At 47.0% G+C, this 18,786-nt stretch overlaps 4 gene segments (V, D, J or C); all 4 read right to left on the bottom strand.

Moving 5' to 3' along the window:
- Nucleotides 1–1,310, bottom strand: part of LOC129063361 (T cell receptor beta constant 1-like) — a 117,753-nt gene extending 116,443 nt beyond the window's left edge. Inside the window, 2 exon segments of the C gene segment in view lie at nt 859–1,162; nt 1,262–1,310. Of these exon segments, the coding sequence occupies nt 859–1,162; nt 1,262–1,310 (353 nt within the window).
- A 9,094-nt stretch (nt 1,311–10,404) lies between these two features.
- LOC129063262 (T cell receptor beta variable 12-4-like) lies at nt 10,405–10,930 on the bottom strand. The segment is given in 2 exon segments: nt 10,405–10,781; nt 10,882–10,930. Coding segments are annotated over 2 exon segments (426 nt in total).
- A 4,992-nt stretch (nt 10,931–15,922) lies between these two features.
- On the bottom strand, nt 15,923–16,453 carry LOC129063261 (T cell receptor beta variable 12-5-like). The segment is given in 2 exon segments: nt 15,923–16,302; nt 16,405–16,453. Coding segments are annotated over 2 exon segments (429 nt in total).
- A 1,537-nt stretch (nt 16,454–17,990) lies between these two features.
- On the bottom strand, nt 17,991–18,517 carry LOC129063260 (T cell receptor beta variable 12-4-like). The segment is given in 2 exon segments: nt 17,991–18,367; nt 18,469–18,517. Coding segments are annotated over 2 exon segments (426 nt in total).
- Nucleotides 18,518–18,786: the final 269 nt, after the last annotated feature.

Raw genomic sequence — 18,786 nt, 5'->3', positions numbered from 1 at the left:
TGTATGAGTCCATTTATAAAACATTCTCAAAATGACATCACAGATATGGAGAACAGTGGTTCCCAGGGGTCAGGGATAATGTGTGTGAGTGTGCGTGTGTGCGTGTATTGGGCAGATTGTGGTGCTATGATAGCTCTGTGTCTTGATTGCATCTTCAAATGTGAATAAAGACCTGCTTGTAGGCTTGGTGCCAATGTCAACTTCCTGGCCTTGATATTTTAGGACAATTACGGAAGATGTAACCATTGGTGGAGAGAGGATAAAGGGACAGTGGGAACTTTCATTCTCCTTTGCAACTTCCTGTGAATCTACAGCTATTTTTACATGATAGATTAAGAAAAGGGAACTTCTGAAAATGGGAAAAAGGTGTCTTGTTACAATTAGAAAGATAATTGTGGAAGAGTTAGAAGACATTGGAAAGGGCTGAACAGATCTGAGGATTTAACCGTAGCCCCCTTTAACCATTCCGACGGTGAAGGCAAAGGCAGGAGGGACCACTAATTGTCAACTGAGATAATCCACCTGAGATAATGATCTGGTGCAGTAGCTGCACAGTTTTAAGCTGCCTACATCACTTGAAAGCCCTGTGGGATACATTAACCCTCAGCCTTGAACTCAGCCACCTTCAGTGAGAATTTGAGAGGAATGCCAGGAGCAAGCCCCTGTTGCCTTTGTTTCCAAGAGTTTCCTAATGTGATACATTCTGTGGATTCGGTCCTTGGCTTTTCTACAAAGAGGTAGAACACCAAACCCACCCCCGTGCTCTGACAGCAGGAAGCCCAGAAAGACTGCTGAGGATGGATGGGGCAAGAAAGGGAAGCAGGAGGTTTCTGCACAGGGAGGGGGCGACTGTGCAGCGCTGTGGCAAAGCTGCTGGCACAGAGGTACACGGCTGAGTCCCCCGGCTCTGTGGACTGGATCATCAGAGTGGAGAACGAAGCATTAGGCATCCGAGCTGAGTACCGCTTCTTGGGCATCCCTGTGTCGTCCATAGGACTTTGGCTGCTGAAATAAATCATGAGCTCTAGTCCCTGCACTGAGGTCTGTCTGTACCAGTAAAGATAGGTATGACTGGAAATTGGCTCACAACTCAGAATTACGTCTTGTCCCATCTCTGTGATCTCGTGCCTGGGTGTCTGGGTGACCCCAGCTTGTGTGGGCTCTGCGGAAGAGACGGAGTTTGGTAACAGGATAAGACACATGAATGGACACAGAACTGGGAATGTAAAAAAATGCAGATTGTTAATTTCTGGAGACTCACCTACTCCCAGGAGACAAAGGGCCACCCAGCAGAGGAGCCTGGTGGCCATGGCGGGGACTGGGCAGAGGAGGCTTCTCCCAGACGAGGCCCTTGTGAGCATGAACACAGGGGCAGGGCCTCTACTTCCTCTGGGCTCCACAAGGTGGAGTGTGGCTTGGTCGTGACATTGTTCTCTGTGATTTCCTCACAGGGCCTCCTCCCAAACGTGAATAATAATCCTCTTCAGAAGCACTGACTGGAGTAGGTCCTGTCTCCTCTGAGGTTTGCTCAGATCATGCAGTTTCCAAGACTTTCAACAACAGTCACGGCTCACAGTCTGTGCTCTGCCATTCTTTGTTCTCTGCTTCCATACGTGTCTACCATCCAGTATGTGAAAATATGATGGCATACTGTCACAAGCAGATGCCATCAGCACTGCACATCTTGGGCGTGAAGATGGTACTTCCAGTCTCAAGTCCTTCATGGTCCCCTCAAGGCAGCCCCTGACTCCAAGACACACAAATCGAAGTCATTTCTGCCTGAGCTGTGGTTTTACCCAATCCCTACCAGCAGCATTTGGATTGGCCACTGTGGTCAATATGAAGGGAACTATACAGATGCCCTGGGAATATGGCCTTGGATTTACCCAATGTTGACATTATAGTATTAATTCTTTTATGTGATTTACAATGGGAGAAATAAGACAGGAGAGGTTCAAAGAAGTTAGGTAAATGGGCGATAGGTCGATGACTGTATCATTAGAAGATAATTTTGCATTTAAGAAGGAAAGAAGAAAGGGATTGGAGCCTGGAAAGATAAACGGAAATTATGGAAGGAGCTTATTTGTTGTTCACTCTATGATTTAGACTTGGAAGTGCACAAGGAGAAGATGGGAAACAAAAGGTTATTGAAAGTGAAGAGGTCAGGAAACTAAGAAACCAGGCCTGCGTATAAATTGTCTGTGTGATGATGGTGACGTCACCAGTCACGGTAGGTTCAATAGTGGGGAGGGAAGTGAACAAGGACGGAGCTGATTGTAGAGAAGTAAGTTTCACAAAAGGCCAATATTCTAATCTATGCATGTGAAGGGCTGGGTATGAAAGCCAGAAGGAGGAGAATGGTGTAGAAGCAGCAGGTAAAATCAGGAGCACAAAGAATATATTAAAATTGAACATAGAAGCAGCTTATATCTTTTGGCATAAGTACAGTAGAAATTTTATTCTGAATTCATATTGAAGTTAAATGCCGCTGGATACCAAAAAAACAGAAAATGACAAGTTGAATTTGTCCACGTGATAGAACTCTGGAATGCATGTGCGTGGAGGGGAAAATCCTATTAGCAGAATAGAAGGAGAAGAGACTGCAGGGCTTTGGAGACATTACCAGGGCACCTATGGTTCAGATGGAGGAAGGCAGGAAAAGAACATGAGGGTAGTAAGGTCTATCTCTCAGGTGTAGTGAGTTTTGAGTCACAATGTGTGAGGATTCTCTAACTCCCACTTCTACATTGTTTTCTATGCAGGGGTTTCGATTTCATACTTAAGCCTTTCTGTCCTTGTTATGGGCCAAATCCACACATGTTTCTTGGTGAGAAAACAGAGAAGACGTTTACTTAGAACCTGTGGCAGCTGCTGAGAGAAGGGGAAGCTGAGGTTTCTGCACAGGGAGGGGGCAACTGTGCAGCGCTGGGGCGAAGCTGCTGGCACAGAGGCACACGGCTGAGTCCCCCGGCTCTGTGGACTGGATCTTCAGAGTGGAGAACGAAGCATTAGGCATCCGAGCTGAGTACCGCTTGTTGGGCATCCCTGTGTCGTCTACGACAGTTCGACTGTTGAAATAAATCATAAACACTAGTCCCTTCACTGAGGTCTGTCTGTCCCAGTAAATGTCAGTGTGGCCTGATTTGGGTTTACAACTCAGAGTTACGTCTTGTCCCATCTCTGCGACCTCGTGCCTGGGTGTCTGGGTGACCCCAGCATCAGTGGGCTCTGCGGAAGAGAGAGTTTGGGAACAGGATAAGGAACAGAAGTGGGCACAGAATTGGGAACATGAAAAAAATGCAGATTTTCAATCTCTGGGGACTCACCTACTCGCAGGAGACAAAGGGCCACCCAGCAGAGGAGCCCGGTGGCCTTGGCGGGGGTGGGGGCAGGAGGAGGCTTCTCTGAGATGAGGCCCTTGTGAGCATGAGCACAGGGCAGGGCTTCTCCTTCCTCTCGGCTCCACGGGGTGGAGAGTGACTTGCTCTCTGTGTTTGCTCATGTGAGCACCTCCCCAAGGCGAACATCAGCTCTGTGCAGCAGATCATTGGGACGGTCACACATGTCCTAGGACGTGGCCCCGCACCGGGGCTCTCTGTGCTGAGAAACTCAGTCATCTCTCTGGCCTCTACCATCCCTCGCTGTTCTAACTTCCACATCTCTTTTCTTCATAGCTGAGAATTCTCCTTTTATTAAAAAAAGATTCCCTATGCCCTGCAAGGATTTTAAAAAATAATATTTCACAAGTTACCTTAGCAACAAGTGAGAAAGAGCGATATGTAACACAAGGCCGGGGAACAGCCCTCAGTCCCTCCTCCAACCCCACTATGTTGAATTACTAGAAAACGAACTTGATCTATAACCTTTCATAGATTTGTCTTGGCTCCTATACATTTATAGTTAAACATGGCATACCTGGAAGATATATCTTTTTTTTTTTTAAGTCAAGGTAGATGTATTTTCTATGTATTATCTTATAATTTTAAAAATTTAAAAAACTATATAAACAGTCCTAAATATCTGTACTTGAAATCTAGCTCTATTTATTTGCCTGCTTTCTATATTGATATAGATATATTTTCACAGAAATGGGATTGTATCCTATATTTTCAGCTTCTTTATTGAGGTACTGTATTGTTACAAAGTTTTCTTTATTTAATAAAAATACACCAACACACCAGGTCAGCCAAATTAGATTCTTTAAATGTAAGAAAAGCTTCATATTGACACATGCATTTTCCGTGCACAGCAGCAAACCAATGGAAAATTCTGTAGTATCAGAGATTTCCCGTCGGTGACCAGGCTGCATGTGATCACTGCAAAATGCTCTCAGAGACTCAGAACCTCCCACCTTCCCATCCATAGATGCCAAGAGGAAGATGGGTTTACCAAGGGTGATCCTATGGTCTTAAACCTTGATCTTGGTTGAGACGACGTGAATATTAAGAACATGGAAGTTTAAAAGCTATTACGTGTACATCCACTGAGGGTCAGTGGCTAAAGGAATCTTAGTAGGATGGTCATGAATAGTGAGAAGAAAACAAATAAGAAGAGGGAGGAGAACGAGGTGATTAAAATGGAAATTTAGGAAGGTGTTTCTTTGTTGTTTATTCCACTGCCTGGAATTACTGAAGTGCATCTGGAAAGGATTAGAAGTGATAATTATTGGAAAAGGACATCAAGAAACCGAAACCCAGACCCATGTAGAAATTCTCCATGTGACAATGACACCCACAAAGGTGATAGCATAGTGCGGAGAAGAAGTGAATGAGGATGGATCTGAACGTAGGAACGTCACAACAAGTTCATCGATGAAGGGTAATGTTCTGATGCCACGTTAGCGAGGAGCTGAGTATTGAAGCCAAGGGGTGGGGGCTCATCGGGAAGAAGCAGGGAGGACCCAGGAACATATAGAATGGACAGTGATCGCCCTCAATGTGTTTGATTCTATCACACAGCATAAACACAGTAGGAATTTTATTTCATTTCCCTCGAAAGGTCAGGGCAGTAAGTGGCAAAAATTAAGACCATGACAAGTGGAATTGGGCTATGAGAGACCTTAGAAAAGCATGTATGTTCATTGACCAGGGTGGCTCCGGTGTGTTGGGCATCATCCTGCAAAGCGAAAGGTCATCAGTTCTATTCCCAGTGAGCGCACATGCCTGGGTTGTATGTATGAGAGGCAACCGACTGATGTTTCTCTTCAAATTGATGTTTCTTATCCTCTCTTTCTCACTCCCTTACTCCTACCTCAAAATAAATAAAACCTGTAAGAAGCCTGTGGTTGACTATGTTGGGTGGAAATTCTGTTAACAGCTTAGAGGGAGAGGAGAACGGAGGGCTGAGGAGCCATTACCAGCAGCTCCTACAGGTCAGAAGGGGAGGCCGATACAGGAAGACAGGAAAACGCTCAGTGTGGGTAACTCAGGTTTCTATCACGGTGCGGTGAGTGTAGAGCATGGACAACGTAAGAGGATTCCCTCACACCCATTTCCTACACTGTTTCCAATGCAGGTGTTTCTAGGTTGATTCCCAAGCCTTTCTATCCTTGTCATGTCCGCAACACATGCATGTCTTGTGGTGAGAAAAGAGAGAAGGCATTTACTCAGGACCCCTGGTGGCCGATGAGAAAGGGGGAAGCAGGAGGTTTCTGCACAGGGAGGGGGCGACTGTGCAGCGCTGTGGCAAAGCTGCTGGCACAGAGGTACACGGCTGAGTCCCCCGGCTCTGTGGACTGGATCTTCAGAGTGGAGAACGAATCATTAGGCATCCGAGCTGAGTACCGCTTGTTGGGCATCCCTGTGTCGTCTATAGGACTTTGATTATTGAAGTAAATCATAAACTTCAGTCCCTGCCCCATGGTCTGTCTGTACCAGTAAAGGGCAGCGTGTCCTGCAATTGGCTCACAACTCAGAGTTACGTTTTGTCCCATCTTTGTCACCTCGTGCCTGGGTGTCTGGGTGACGCCAGCGTGTGTGGGCTCTGCAGAAGAGATGGCATTTGGGAAGAGGATAAGGAACATAAATGCAACTGGGAATGTAAAAAAAAATGCAGATTGTTAATTTCTGGGGACTCACCGACTCGCAGGAGGAAAAGGGCCACCCAGCAGAGCAGCCCGGTGGCCATGGCGGGGGTGGGGCAGGAGGAGGCTTCACCCAATCAGGCCCTTGTGACTGTGAACAGTGAGTGTCCGGGCTTCTCCTTCCTCTGGGCCCCACAAGGTGGAGAGCGACTTTGTTCTCTGTCATTCACGTGAGACCGCCTCCAAAGGTGAACATCACTTCTGTGCAGCGGATCCCTGGGACGGTCACACGTGTCCTAGGATGCGGCCCCGCACCAGGGCTCTTTGTGGTGAGAAATACGAGTTGTCCCTCTGGCCTTTACCACCCCTCACTGCTTGATTTCCACATCCCTTTTCTTCATAGCTGAGATTTCTCCTTTTATTAAAAAAAGATTCCCTCTGCTGGGCCAGGATTTTAATAAGCAATATTTCACAAGTTACTTCAGCAACAAGAGAGAAAGATCCGTATGTAACACAAGGCCAGGGAACACCCCTCAGTCCCACTATGCTGAATTACTAGAAATGGACTTGATCTATAGCCTTTAGTAGATTTGTTTTGGCTCATATAAATTTACACTGAAAAATGGCATATCTGGAAAACATATCTTTTTTTTCAATGTAGAAGCAGCTTCTATACATTTTCTTGTAATTTTTAAAATTTGATAAAATTTTGCTTTACACCAGTAGATGTAAATCTAACTCTATTTGTCTGCTTTCTTTATTGATGTAGGTATATTTTTACATAATAAGATAATATCCTATATTTTGAATTTTGTTATTTAGTTATTGTGTCATTACAAAGTTTCTCTAATGTAATAAGAAGAGAGCAACACATGAGGTCAGCGGAAACACATTCTTCATATGTAAACAAAGTGTCCTCCTGACCTATGCATGTCCCATGCACCGAGGCGAACCAGTGGAACACTCTTTAATGAGAATCAGAGAATTTCTGATGGTGACCAGGAATTCTGCAATTCCAGTTGTGATGACTGCAAATTGCTCTCAGTGACTCAGAAACTCCCACTTAGCCATGTATAGCTACCAAGAGGAAGATGGGTTGACCAGGGGTGATACTGTGGTCTTAAACCTTAATCCTGGTTGAGATGACCTGAGAATGAAGAACATGGGAGCGTAAAGACTGTTAGGTACATGTACTGAAGGTCAGTGCCTAAAGGGATTTTAGGAGGATGGTGCTGAGTTAGTGAGAGGAAAACAAATAAGAAAAGGTAGGAGAATGAGATGATTGAAGTGGAAATTTTGAATGGTGCTTCTTTGTTGTTGTTTATTCCACAGCCTGGAATTACTGAAGTGCCTGTGAGAAGGAATGGAGGTCATAACTATTGAAAGAGAAGGCCAAGAAACCGAGAAGCCAGACCCATGTAGAAATTGTCTCCCTGACGATGACGTCTGCAATGGTGACATCTTCACCAGTGGGGAGAAGAAGGGAGTGAGGATGGATGTGAAGGTACAGAAGTCACAATAAGTGCAGCCACAAAGGGCCATGTTCTGATGCCATGTGTGCGAGGAGCTGGGTATTAAAGGCGGGAAGTGGGGGCTACTCTGGAAGTAGCAGGGGGGACCCAGGGAGACCTAGAATGGACAGTAAACAGATGTCATGCGTTTGGTTCTATCTCACAGCATAAACAGAGTAGAAATTCTTTTGTGTTTCCATCTTAAGGCCGGAGCATCTATGTGGCAAAAATTAAGACCGTGACAAGTGGAATTTGGCTCTGAGAGACCTTAGAGAAGCATGTATAGGCCTTGACCAGCGTGGCTCCGGCGTGTTGGGCATCATCCTGCAAAGGAGAGGTCGCCAGTTCTACTCCCCGTTGGGGCACATGCCTGGGTTGGGTGTGAGAGGCAACTGATTGATGTTTCTCTTTCACGCTGATGTTTCTCGCCCTCTCTTTCTCACTCCCTTACCCTCCCTAAAAATGAATTAAACCTTTTTTAGAAAGCGTGCGTTTGAGTGTGCTGGGTGGAGATTCTGTTAAGAGCTTAGAAAGACAGGAGAATGGAGGGCTGAGGAGCCATTACCAGCAGCTCCTACAGTTCAGAAGGAGAGGCTGGTGCAGGAGGGGAGGAAAATGCACGGTGTAGGTAACTGAGGCTTATGTCCTGGGTGTGGCGAGTTTTGAGCCCAAACCTCAAGCCCATTTCCCACACTGTTTCCTATGCAGGGGCTTCCAGTTTGATACCTAAGCCTCTCTGCCCTTGTCATGTGCCAGACCCTCTCACCTCTCTTGGTGAGTGTGGAGCAGAGAAGATGTTTACTCAGGACGCCTGGCAGCTGCTGAGAGAAGGGGAAGCTGAGGTTTCTGCACAGGGAGGGGGCGACTGTGCAGCGCTGTGGCTAATCTGCTGGCACAGAGGTACACGGCTGAGTCCCCCGGCTCCAAGGACTGGATCATCAGAGTGGAGAACGAAGCATTAGGCATCCGAGCTGAGTACCGCTTCTTGGGCATCCCTGTGTCGTCTATGGGACTTCGATTGTTGAAGTAAATCATGAACTCTAGTCCCTGCACTGAGGTCTGTCTGTACCAGTAAAGATCATTGTGGCCTGAAATTGGCTCACAACTCAGAGTTACGTTTTGTCCCATTTCTGTCACCTCGTGCCTGGGTCTCTGGGTGACCCCAGCTTGTGTGGGCTCTGCGGAAGAGACGGAGTTTGGGAACAGGATAAGACACATGAATGGACACAGATCTCAGAATATTTTTTAAAAATGCAGATTGTTAATTTCTGGGGACTCACCTACTCCCAGGAGACAAAGGGCCACCCAGCAGAGGAGCCTGGTGGCCATGGCGGGGACTGGGCAGAGGAGGCTTCTCCCAGACGAGGCCCTTGTGAGCATGAACACAGGGGCAGGGCCTCTACTTCCTCTGGGCTCCACGAGGTGGAGTGTGGCTTGGTCGTGACATTGTTCTCTGTGATTTCTCACAGGGCCTCCTCCCAAACGTGGATAATAATCCTCTTCAGAAGCATTGACTGGAGTCGGTCCTGTCTCCTCTGAGGTTTGTTCCAATCATTAAAGTCTCCAAGGCTTTATACAACAAACAGGTCTCACAATCTGTGCTTCCACCTTCTTTCTTCTCTGCTGCACTGACGTGTCTACTGTCTGCGGGGCATATCTGCGCGGGTGTGCCATCGGCACTGCACATCCTGGGCACCAAGACCGTACTCCAGGCCACAAGTCCTTCATCGTCCCCTCAAGCAGCCCCTGACTCCCAGACACACAAATCGAAGTCATTTCTGGCTGAGCTGCGGTTTTACCCAGTCCCGCCTAGCAACATTTGGATTGCCCACCATGGTCAATATGAAGGGAACTATACAGATGCCCCGGAATTTGGCCTTGGATTTACCCAGTGTCTGACCTTATAGTATTAATTATTTTATGTAGGTTAGACAATGTGAGAGATAAGACAGGAGAGTTTCAACATAGTTGGATCCATGGGTGGGAGGTCAGTGACTGTAATGTCATTGTAAGATGATTTTGCGTTTAAGAAAGAAAGGAAAAAAAGATCAGAGCCTGGAAGGATAAATGGAAATTATGGAAGGAGGTTATTTGTTGTTCACTCCATGGTCTACACTTGGAAGTGCATTGGAAAAGACGGGAAGCAAACTGTTACTGAATGTGCGGATGTCAGAAACTGAGAAACCAAACCCGCGTATAAATTGTCAGAGTGGTAAGGATGATGTCACCAGTGACGACAGGATCAGTAGTGCGGAGGGAAGTGAAGAAGGACAGAGCTGACTGCAGAGAAGTAAGTTGTCACAACAAAGGCCAATATTCTAATCCGTGTGTGTGAAGAGCTGGGTATTAAAGCCGGAGAGAGGGGAATGTTCTAGAAGCAGCAGATAGGATCAGGAGGACAATGAATGGATTAAAATTGAATATAGAAGCAGTGTATGTCTTCTGGCATAAATACAGTAGAAATTTTATCCTGTTTTCATATTGAAGTTAAGGGCTGCAGGATACCAAAAAAAAGACATTGACAAGTTGAATTTGTCCACATGATAGATCTCTAGAAAACACGTGTGTAGGGAGGGGAAAATCTTGTTAGCAGAATAGAAGAGGAAGAGAATGGAGGGCTGAGGAGCCATACCAGGAGCTCCCACGGTTCAGATGGAGGGCAATGCAAAATGGCAGGAAATGAACATGAGGGTAATTAAGGTCTATCTCTCAGGTGTGGTGAGTTTGGAGCTACCATGTGTAAGGATTTCCTAACTCCAATTTCCTACATTGTTTCCTATGCAGGGGTCTGGTTGACGCCTAAGCCTTTCCATCCTGGCCATGTCCCAATCCCACACATGTCTCTTGGTGAGAAAAAGGAAAGACGTTTACTCAGGACCCCTGGTGGCCAATGAGAGCAGGGGAAGCAGGAGGTTTCTGCACAGGGAGGGGGCGACTGTGCAGCGCTGGGGCGAAGCTGCTGGCACAGAGGCACACGGCTGAGTCCCCCGGCTCTGTGGACTGGATCTTCAGAGTGGAGAACGAAGCATTAGGCATCCGAGCTGAGTACCGCTTGTTGGGCATCCCTGTGTCGTCTACGACAGTTTGGCTGCCGATATAAATCATAAACTCTAGTCCCTTCACCGAGGTCTGTCTGTCCCAGTAAAGATAGGTATGACTGGAAATTGGCTCACAACTCAGAGTTACGTTTTGTCCCGTCTCTGTGACCTCGTGCCTGGGTGTCTGGGTGACCCCAGCATGTGTGGGCTCTGCGGAAGAGATGGAGTTAGGGAACAGGATAAGAAACAGAAATGGACACAGAATTGGGAATATCAAAAAAATGCAGATTTTCAATCTCTGGAGACTCACCTACTCGCAGGAGACAAAGGGCCACCCAGCAGAGGAGCCCGGTGGCCATGGCGGGGGTGGGGTGGACAGGAGGAAGCTTCACCCAACCAGACCCTTGTGACTATGAACACCGTGGCCGGGCTTCTCCTGCCTCTGGGCTCCACCAGGTGGAGAGTGACTTGCTCTCTGTCATTCAAGTGGAACCACCTCCCCAAGGCGAACATCAGCTCTGCGCAGCAGGTCACTGCGACGGTCACATGTGTCCTGGGATGGGGCCCCGCGCCAGGGCTCTTTGTGTTGGGAAACTCAGTCATGTCTCTGGCCTTTACCACCCCTCCCTGCTCTGATTTCCATCTCTTTTCTTCATAGCTGAGAATCCTCCTTTTATTAAAAAAAGATGCCCTCTGCCTTGCAAGAATTTTGAAAAGTAATTTTTCACAAGTTACCTCAGCAACACGTGAGAAAGAGCGGTATGTAACACAAGGCCGGGGAACACCCCTCAGTCCTTCCTCCAATCCCACTATGTTGAATTACTAGAACGTGAACTTGATCTATAACCTTCCATAGATTTGTCTTGGCTCACGTAAATTTATACTCAAACATGTCATACATGAAGGAGATATCTCTTTTTAATCAGAGCAGAAGTATCTTCTACATACTGTCTAGTAATTTTTAAATTTGACACAATATATACACAGGCCTATATATCAATAGATGTAAACCTTACTCTATTTATGTACTTCCTCTCTTTGTTCATATAGGTATATTTTCATTTAAGTGGGATCATATTGTATATTTTGAGCTTCACTTTGTAGGTACTGTACCATTACAAAGTTTCTGTTATTTAATAAAAATACACAAACACTCCAGGTCAGCCAAATAACACTCTTTAAATGGAAGCAAAGCGTCCTACTGATCTATGCAATTCCCATGCACAGCAGTGAACCATCAGTATGCTCTTTAGTGAGTATCAGAGAATCCCTGTCGGTGGCCAGGCTACGTCATGATCACTCAAAAGGTTCTCAGTGACTCATACACACCCACTTAGCCATGCACAGCTGCCATGGGGAAGATGGGTTGACCAGGGGTGATACTGTGGTCTTAAACCTTGAACCTGGTTTATACTATGTGAGAGTTAAGAACATGAGAGTTTAAAAACTGTAAGGTACATGATCTGAGGGTCCGTGGCTAAAGGAATCTTAGGAGGATGGTGTTGAATTAATGAGAGGAAACAAATAGGATAAGGTAGGAGAATTAGATGATTAAAATGGAAATTCAGGAAGGTACTTGTTTGTTGTTTTTTCACAGCCTGAAATTACTGAAATGCATCTGAAACAGAATGGAGGTAATAATTATTGAGAGTAAGGAGTTCAAGAAACCGAGAAGCCAGACCCATGTAGAAATTGTCCGTGTGACGATGACGTCTGCAATGGTGACAGCTTTACCAGGGGAGAGAAGAGGTGAGTGAGGACGGATCTGAAGGTAGAGAAGTAGCAATAAGTGTGGTGACAAAGAGCCATGTTCTGATGCCATGTGTGTGAGGAGCTGTGTATTGAAGCCAGAGAGCGGGGAGCTGGTCTGGAAGGAGCAGGGAGGACCGAGGAACACATAGAATGCGTAGTGTTTACACTCAATGGGTTTGATTCTTTCTCACGGCGTAAGCACAGTAGAAATTCTTTTGCATTTCCACCTTAAAGGTCATGGCATTTGTGACAAAAATTAAGACCCTGACAAGTGGAATTTGGCTATGAGAGACCTTAGAGAAGCATGTATGGGTTTGGACCAGTGTGCCTCTGGTGTGTTGGGCACCATCCTGCAAAGGAAAGGTCGTCAATTCTCTTCCCAGTCGGGGCACATGCCTGGGTTGTGTGTATGAGAGGCAATCAAATGCTATTTCCATTCCACGTTGATGTTTCTAGCCCTCTCTTTCCCACTTCCTTCTTCTTCCCTAAAAATAAATGAAACTTTTTTTTTAAAAAAACATGTGTTTGTGTATATTGGGTGGAAATTCTGTTGAGAGCTTAGGGGGAGAGGAGAGTAGAGGGCTGAGGCGCCATTACCAGCCACTCCTACGGTTCAGAAGGAGAGGCCGGTGCAGGAAGGTTGGAAAATGCACAGTGCAGACACTCAGATTTATGTTTCAGGTGTGGCAAGTGTTGAGCCCACAGGCAATGTGTTAGGATTCCGGAAGCCGATTTCCCACATTCTGTCCTATGTAGGGGGTTCTAGGCTGATACTTCAGCCTTTCTGTCCTTGTCATGTTCCAAACCCATGAATGTCTGTTGGTGAGAAACCAGAAAAGACATGTACTAGGACCCCTGGTGGCTGATGAGAGAAGGGGAAGCTGAGGTTTCTGCACAGGGAGGGGACGACTGTGCAGCGCTGTGGCGAAGCTGCTGGCACAGAGGTACACGGCTGAGTCCCCCGGCTCTGTGGACTGGATCTTCAGAGTGGAGCGTGACCCAGTAGGCCTCTGAGCTGAGTACCGCTTCTTGGGCATCCCTGTGTCCTCTGCAGGACTTCGATTGAGGAAGTAAATCATAAACTTCAGTCCCTGCCCCACGGTCTGTCTGTACCAATAAAGTCCACTATGGCCTGCAATTGGCTCACAACTCAGAGTTACGTTTTGTCCCATCTCTGTCACCTTGTGCCTGGGTATCTGCGTGACCCCAGCATGTGTGGGCTCTGTGGAAGAGATGGAGTTAGGGAACAGGATAAGAAACAGAAATGGGCACAGAACAGGGAAAATATAAACAAATTCACAGTGTTAATTTCAAAGGACTCACCGACTCGCAGGAGGACAAGAGCCACCCAGCAGAGGAGCCCGGTGGCCATGGCGGGGATTGGGCAGGGGAGGCTTCACCCAACAAGGTCCTTGTGACTGTGAACACAGTGGCCGGGCTTCTCCTCCCTTTGGACTCCAACAGGTGGAGAGTGACTTGCTCTCTGTCATCACATGGGACCGCCCCCCCAAGGCGAACATCAGCTCTGTGCAGCAGATCCCTGGGACAGTCACACGTGTCCTGGGATGTGACCCCGCACCAGGGCTCTCTGTGCTGAGAAACTCAGTCATCTCTCTGGCCTTTACCACCCTTCTCTGCTCTGATTTCCACATGTCTTTTCTTCATAGCTGAGAATCCTCCTTTTACTAAAAAAAGATTCCCTAAGCCCTCCAAGAATTTTAAAAAGTAGTATTTCACAAGTTACCTCAGCAACAAGTGAGAAAGAGCGGTATGTAACACAAGGCCGGGGAACACCCCTCAGTCCTTCCTCCAACCCCACTATGTTGAATTACTAGAAAACAAACTTGATCTATAATCTTTCATAGATTTGTTTTGGCTCATATAAATTTATAGTAAAAAATGACATATATGAAAGGCATATCATTATTTAATCAATGTAGAAGCAGCTTCTATACATTTTCTTGAAATTTTTTAGATTTGATAAAATATGCAACCTCTCCTATACATCAGTAGATGTAAATCTAACTCTATTTCTCTGTTTTCTTTATTGATGTAGGTATATTTTTACATAATGGATCAAATGAATATTTTGAATGTCATTGTTTAGTATTATATCATTACAAACTTTCTCTAATTTAATAAAAAAAAAACACCAGCACACCAAGTCAGGGGAAATACGTTCTTCAAATGTAAGCAGAGCGTCCTCCTGACCTATGCATTTCCCATGCACAGGAGTGAAACAATGGAATGCTCTTTAGTATCAGAGAATTTTTGATGGTGACCAATATGTGTCATGATCACTACAAAATTCTCTCAGAGACTCAGGGACTCCTACTTAGCCATCCACAGCTGCCAAGAGGAAGATGTGTTTACCAGGGGTGATACTACGGTCTTAAACCTTGACACTGGTTGAGATGATGTGAGGACTAAGACAATGGGAGTTTAAAAGCTGTTAGATACATGAACTGAGGGTCAGTGGCTAAAGGAATCTTAGGAGGATGGTGCTGAGTTAGTGAGAGGAAAACAAATAAGAAAAGGTAGGAGAATGAGATGATTGAAGTGGAAATTTTGAATGGTGCTTCTTTGTTGTTGTTTATTCCACAGCCTGGAATTACTGAAGTGCCTGTGAGAAGGAATGGAGGTCATAACTATTGAAAGAGAAGGCCAAGAAACCGAGAAGCCAGACCCATGTAGAAATTGTCTCCCTGACGATGACGTCTGCAATGGTGACATCTTCACCAGTGGGGAGAAGAAGGGAGTGAGGATGGATGTGAAGGTACAGAAGTCACAATAAGTGCAGCCACAAAGGGCCATGTTCTGATGCCATGTGTGCGAGGAGCTGGGTATTAAAGGCGGGAAGTGGGGGCTACTCTGGAAGTAGCAGGGGGGACCCAGGGAGACCTAGAATGGACAGTAAACAGATGTCATGCGTTTGGTTCTATCTCACAGCATAAACAGAGTAGAAATTCTTTTGTGTTTCCATCTTAAGGCCGGAGCATCTATGTGGCAAAAATTAAGACCGTGACAAGTGGAATTTGGCTCTGAGAGACCTTAGAGAAGCATGTATAGGCCTTGACCAGCGTGGCTCCGGCGTGTTGGGCATCATCCTGCAAAGGAGAGGTCGCCAGTTCTACTCCCCGTTGGGGCACATGCCTGGGTTGGGTGTGAGAGGCAACTGATTGATGTTTCTCCTTCACGCTGATGTTTCTCGCCCTCTCTTTCTCACTCCCTTACCCTCCCTAAAAATGAATTAAACCTTTTTTAGAAAGCGTGCGTTTGAGTGTGCTGGGTGGCGATTCTGTTAAGAGCTTAGAAAGACAGGAGAATGGAGGGCTGAGGAGCCATTACCAGCAGCTCCTACAGTTCAGAAGGAGAGGCTGGTGCAGGAGGGGAGGAAAATGCACGGTGTAGGTAACTGAGGCTTATGTCCTGGGTGTGGCGAGTTTTGAGCCCAAACACAATGTGTGAAGGAAACCTCAAGCCCATTTCCCACACTGTTTCCTATGCAGGGGCTTCCAGTTTGATACCTAAGCCTCTCTGCCCTTGTCATGTGCCAGACCCTCTCACCTCTCTTGGTGAGTGTGGAGCAGAGAAGATGTTTACTCAGGACCCCTGGCAGCTGCTGAGAGAAGGGGAAGCTGAGGTTTCTGCACAGGGAGGGGGCGACTGTGCAGCGCTGTGGCTAATCTGCTGGCACAGAGGTACACGGCTGAGTCCCCCGGCTCCAAGGACTGGATCATCAGAGTGGAGAACGAAGCATTAGGCATCCGAGCTGAGTACCGCTTCTTGGGCATCCCTGTGTCGTCCATGGGACTTCGATTGCTGAAGTAAATCATGAACTCTAGTCCCTGCACTGAGGTCTGTCTGTACCAGTAAAGATCATTGTGGCCTGAAATTGGCTCACAACTCAGAGTTACGTTTTGTCCCATTTCTGTCACCTCGTGCCTGGGTCTCTGGGTGACCCCAGCTTGTGTGGGCTCTGCGGAAGAGACGGAGTTTGGGAACAGGATAAGACACATGAATGGACACAGATCTCAGAATATTTTTTAAAAATGCAGATTGTTAATTTCTGGGGACTCACCTACTCCCAGGAGACAAAGGGCCACCCAGCAGAGGAGCCTGGTGGCCATGGCGGGGACTGGGCAGAGGAGGCTTCTCCCAGACGAGGCCCTTGTGAGCATGAACACAGGGGCAGGGCCTCTACTTCCTCTGGGCTCCACGAGGTGGAGTGTGGCTTGGTCGTGACATTGTTCTCTGTGATTTCTCACAGGGCCTCCTCCCAAACGTGGATAATAATCCTCTTCAGAAGCATTGACTGGAGTAGGTCCTGTCTCCTCTGAGGTTTGTTCCAATCATTAAAGTCTCCAAGGCTTTATACAACAAACAGGTCTCACAATCTGTGCTTCCACCATTCTTTCTTCTCTGCTGCACTGCGTGTCTACTGTCTGCGGGGCATATCTGCGCGGGTGTGCCGTCGGCACTGCACATCCTGGGCACCAAGACCGTACTCCAGGCCACAAGTCCTTCATCGTCCCCTCAGCAGCCCCTGACTCCCAGACACACAAATCAAAGTCATTTCTGGCTGAGCTGCGGTTTTACCCAGTCCCTCCTAGAAACATTTGGATTGCCCACCATGGTCAATATGAAGGGAACTATACAGATGCCCCGGAATTTGGCCTTGGATTTACCCAGTGTTGACCTTATAGTATGAATTATTTTATGTAGTTTAGACAATGTGAGAGAGAAGACAGGAGAGTTTCAACATAGTTGGATACATGGGTGGGAGGTCAGTGACTGTAATGTCATTGTAAGATGATTTTGCGTTTAAGAAAGAAAGGAGAAAAAGATCAGAGCCTGGAAGGATAAATGGAAATTATGGAAGGAGGTTATTTGTTGTTCACTCCATGGTCTACACTTGGAAGTTCATTGGAAAAGACGGGAAGCAAACTGTTACTGAATGTGCGGATGTCAGAAACTGAGAAACCAAACCCGCATATAAATTGTCAGAGTGGTAAGGATGATGTCACCAGTGACGACAGGATCAGTAGTGCGAAGGGAAGTGAAGAAGGACAGAGCTGACTGCAGAGAAGTAAGTTTCACAACAAAGGCCAATATTCTAATCCGTGTGTGTGAAGAGCTGGGTATTAAAGCCGGAGAGAGGGGGATGTTCTAGAAGCAGCAGATAGGATCAGGAGGACAATGAATGGATTAAAATTGAATATAGAAGCAGTGTATGTCTTCTGGCATAAATACACTAGAAATGTTATTCTGTTTTCATATTGAAGTTAAGGGATGCAGGATACCAAAAGAAAGACATTGAGAAGTTGAATTTGTCCACATGATAGAACTCTAGAAAACGTGTGTAGGGAGGGGAAAATCTTGTTAGCAGAATAGAAGAGGAAGAGAATGGAGGGCTGAGGAGCCATACCAGGAGCTCCCCCGGTTCAGATGGAGGGCAATGCAAAATGGCAGGAAATGAACATGAGGGTAATTAAGATCTATCTCTCAGATGTGGTGAGTTTGGAGCTACCATGTGTAAGGATTTCCTAACTCCAATTTCCTACATTGTTTCCTATGCAGGGGTCTAGGTTGACACCTAAGCCTTTCAATCCTGGCCATGTCCCAATCCCACACATGTCTCTTGGTGAGAAAAAGGAAGACGTTTACTCAGGACCCCTGGTGGCCAATGAGAGCAGGGGAAGCAGGAGGTTTCTGCACAGGGAGGGGGCGACTGTGCAGCGCTGGGGCGAAGCTGCTGGCACAGAGGCACACGGCTGAGTCCCCCGGCTCTGTGGACTGGATCTTCAGAGTGGAGAACGAAGCATTAGGCATCTGAGCTGAGTACCGCTTCTTGGGCATCCCTGTGTCGTCTACGACAGTTTGGCTGCCGAAATAAATCATAAACTCTAGTCCCTTCACCGAGGTCTGTCTGTCCCAGTAAAGATAGGTATGACTGGAAATTGGCTCACAACTCAGAGTTACGTCTTGTCCCGTCTCTGTGACCTCGTGCCTGGGTGTCTGGGTGACCCCAGCATGTGTGGGCTCTGCGGAAGAGATGGAGTTTGGGAACAGGATAAGAAACAGAAATGGACACAGAATTGGGAATATCAAAAAAAATGCAGATTTTCAATCTCTGGAGACTCACCTACTCGCAGGAGACAAAGGGCCACCCAGCAGAGGAGCCCGGTGGCCATGGCGGGGGTGTGGTGGACAGGAGGAAGCTTCACCCAACCAGACCCTTGTGACTATGAACACCGTGGCCGGGCTTCTCCTGCCTCTGGGCTCCACCAGGTGGAGAGTGACTTGCTCTCTGTCATTGCAAGTGGAACCACCTCCCCAAGGCGAACATCAGCTCTGCGCAGCAGGTCACTGCGACGGTCACATGTGTCCTGGGATGGGGCCCCGCGCCAGGGCTCTTTGTGTTGGGAAACTCAGTCATGTCTCTGGCCTTTACCACCCCTCC

Source organism: Pteronotus mesoamericanus, unplaced genomic scaffold (assembly GCF_021234165.1).
Source record: "Pteronotus mesoamericanus isolate MK-2021 breed Mesoamerican mustached bat unplaced genomic scaffold, CSHL_Meso_final scaffold_85, whole genome shotgun sequence".
NCBI lineage: Eukaryota > Metazoa > Chordata > Mammalia > Chiroptera > Mormoopidae > Pteronotus > Pteronotus mesoamericanus.
The sequence above is the reverse complement of the archived record's forward strand: the minus strand, read 5'-3'. Positions and strand labels throughout refer to the sequence as shown.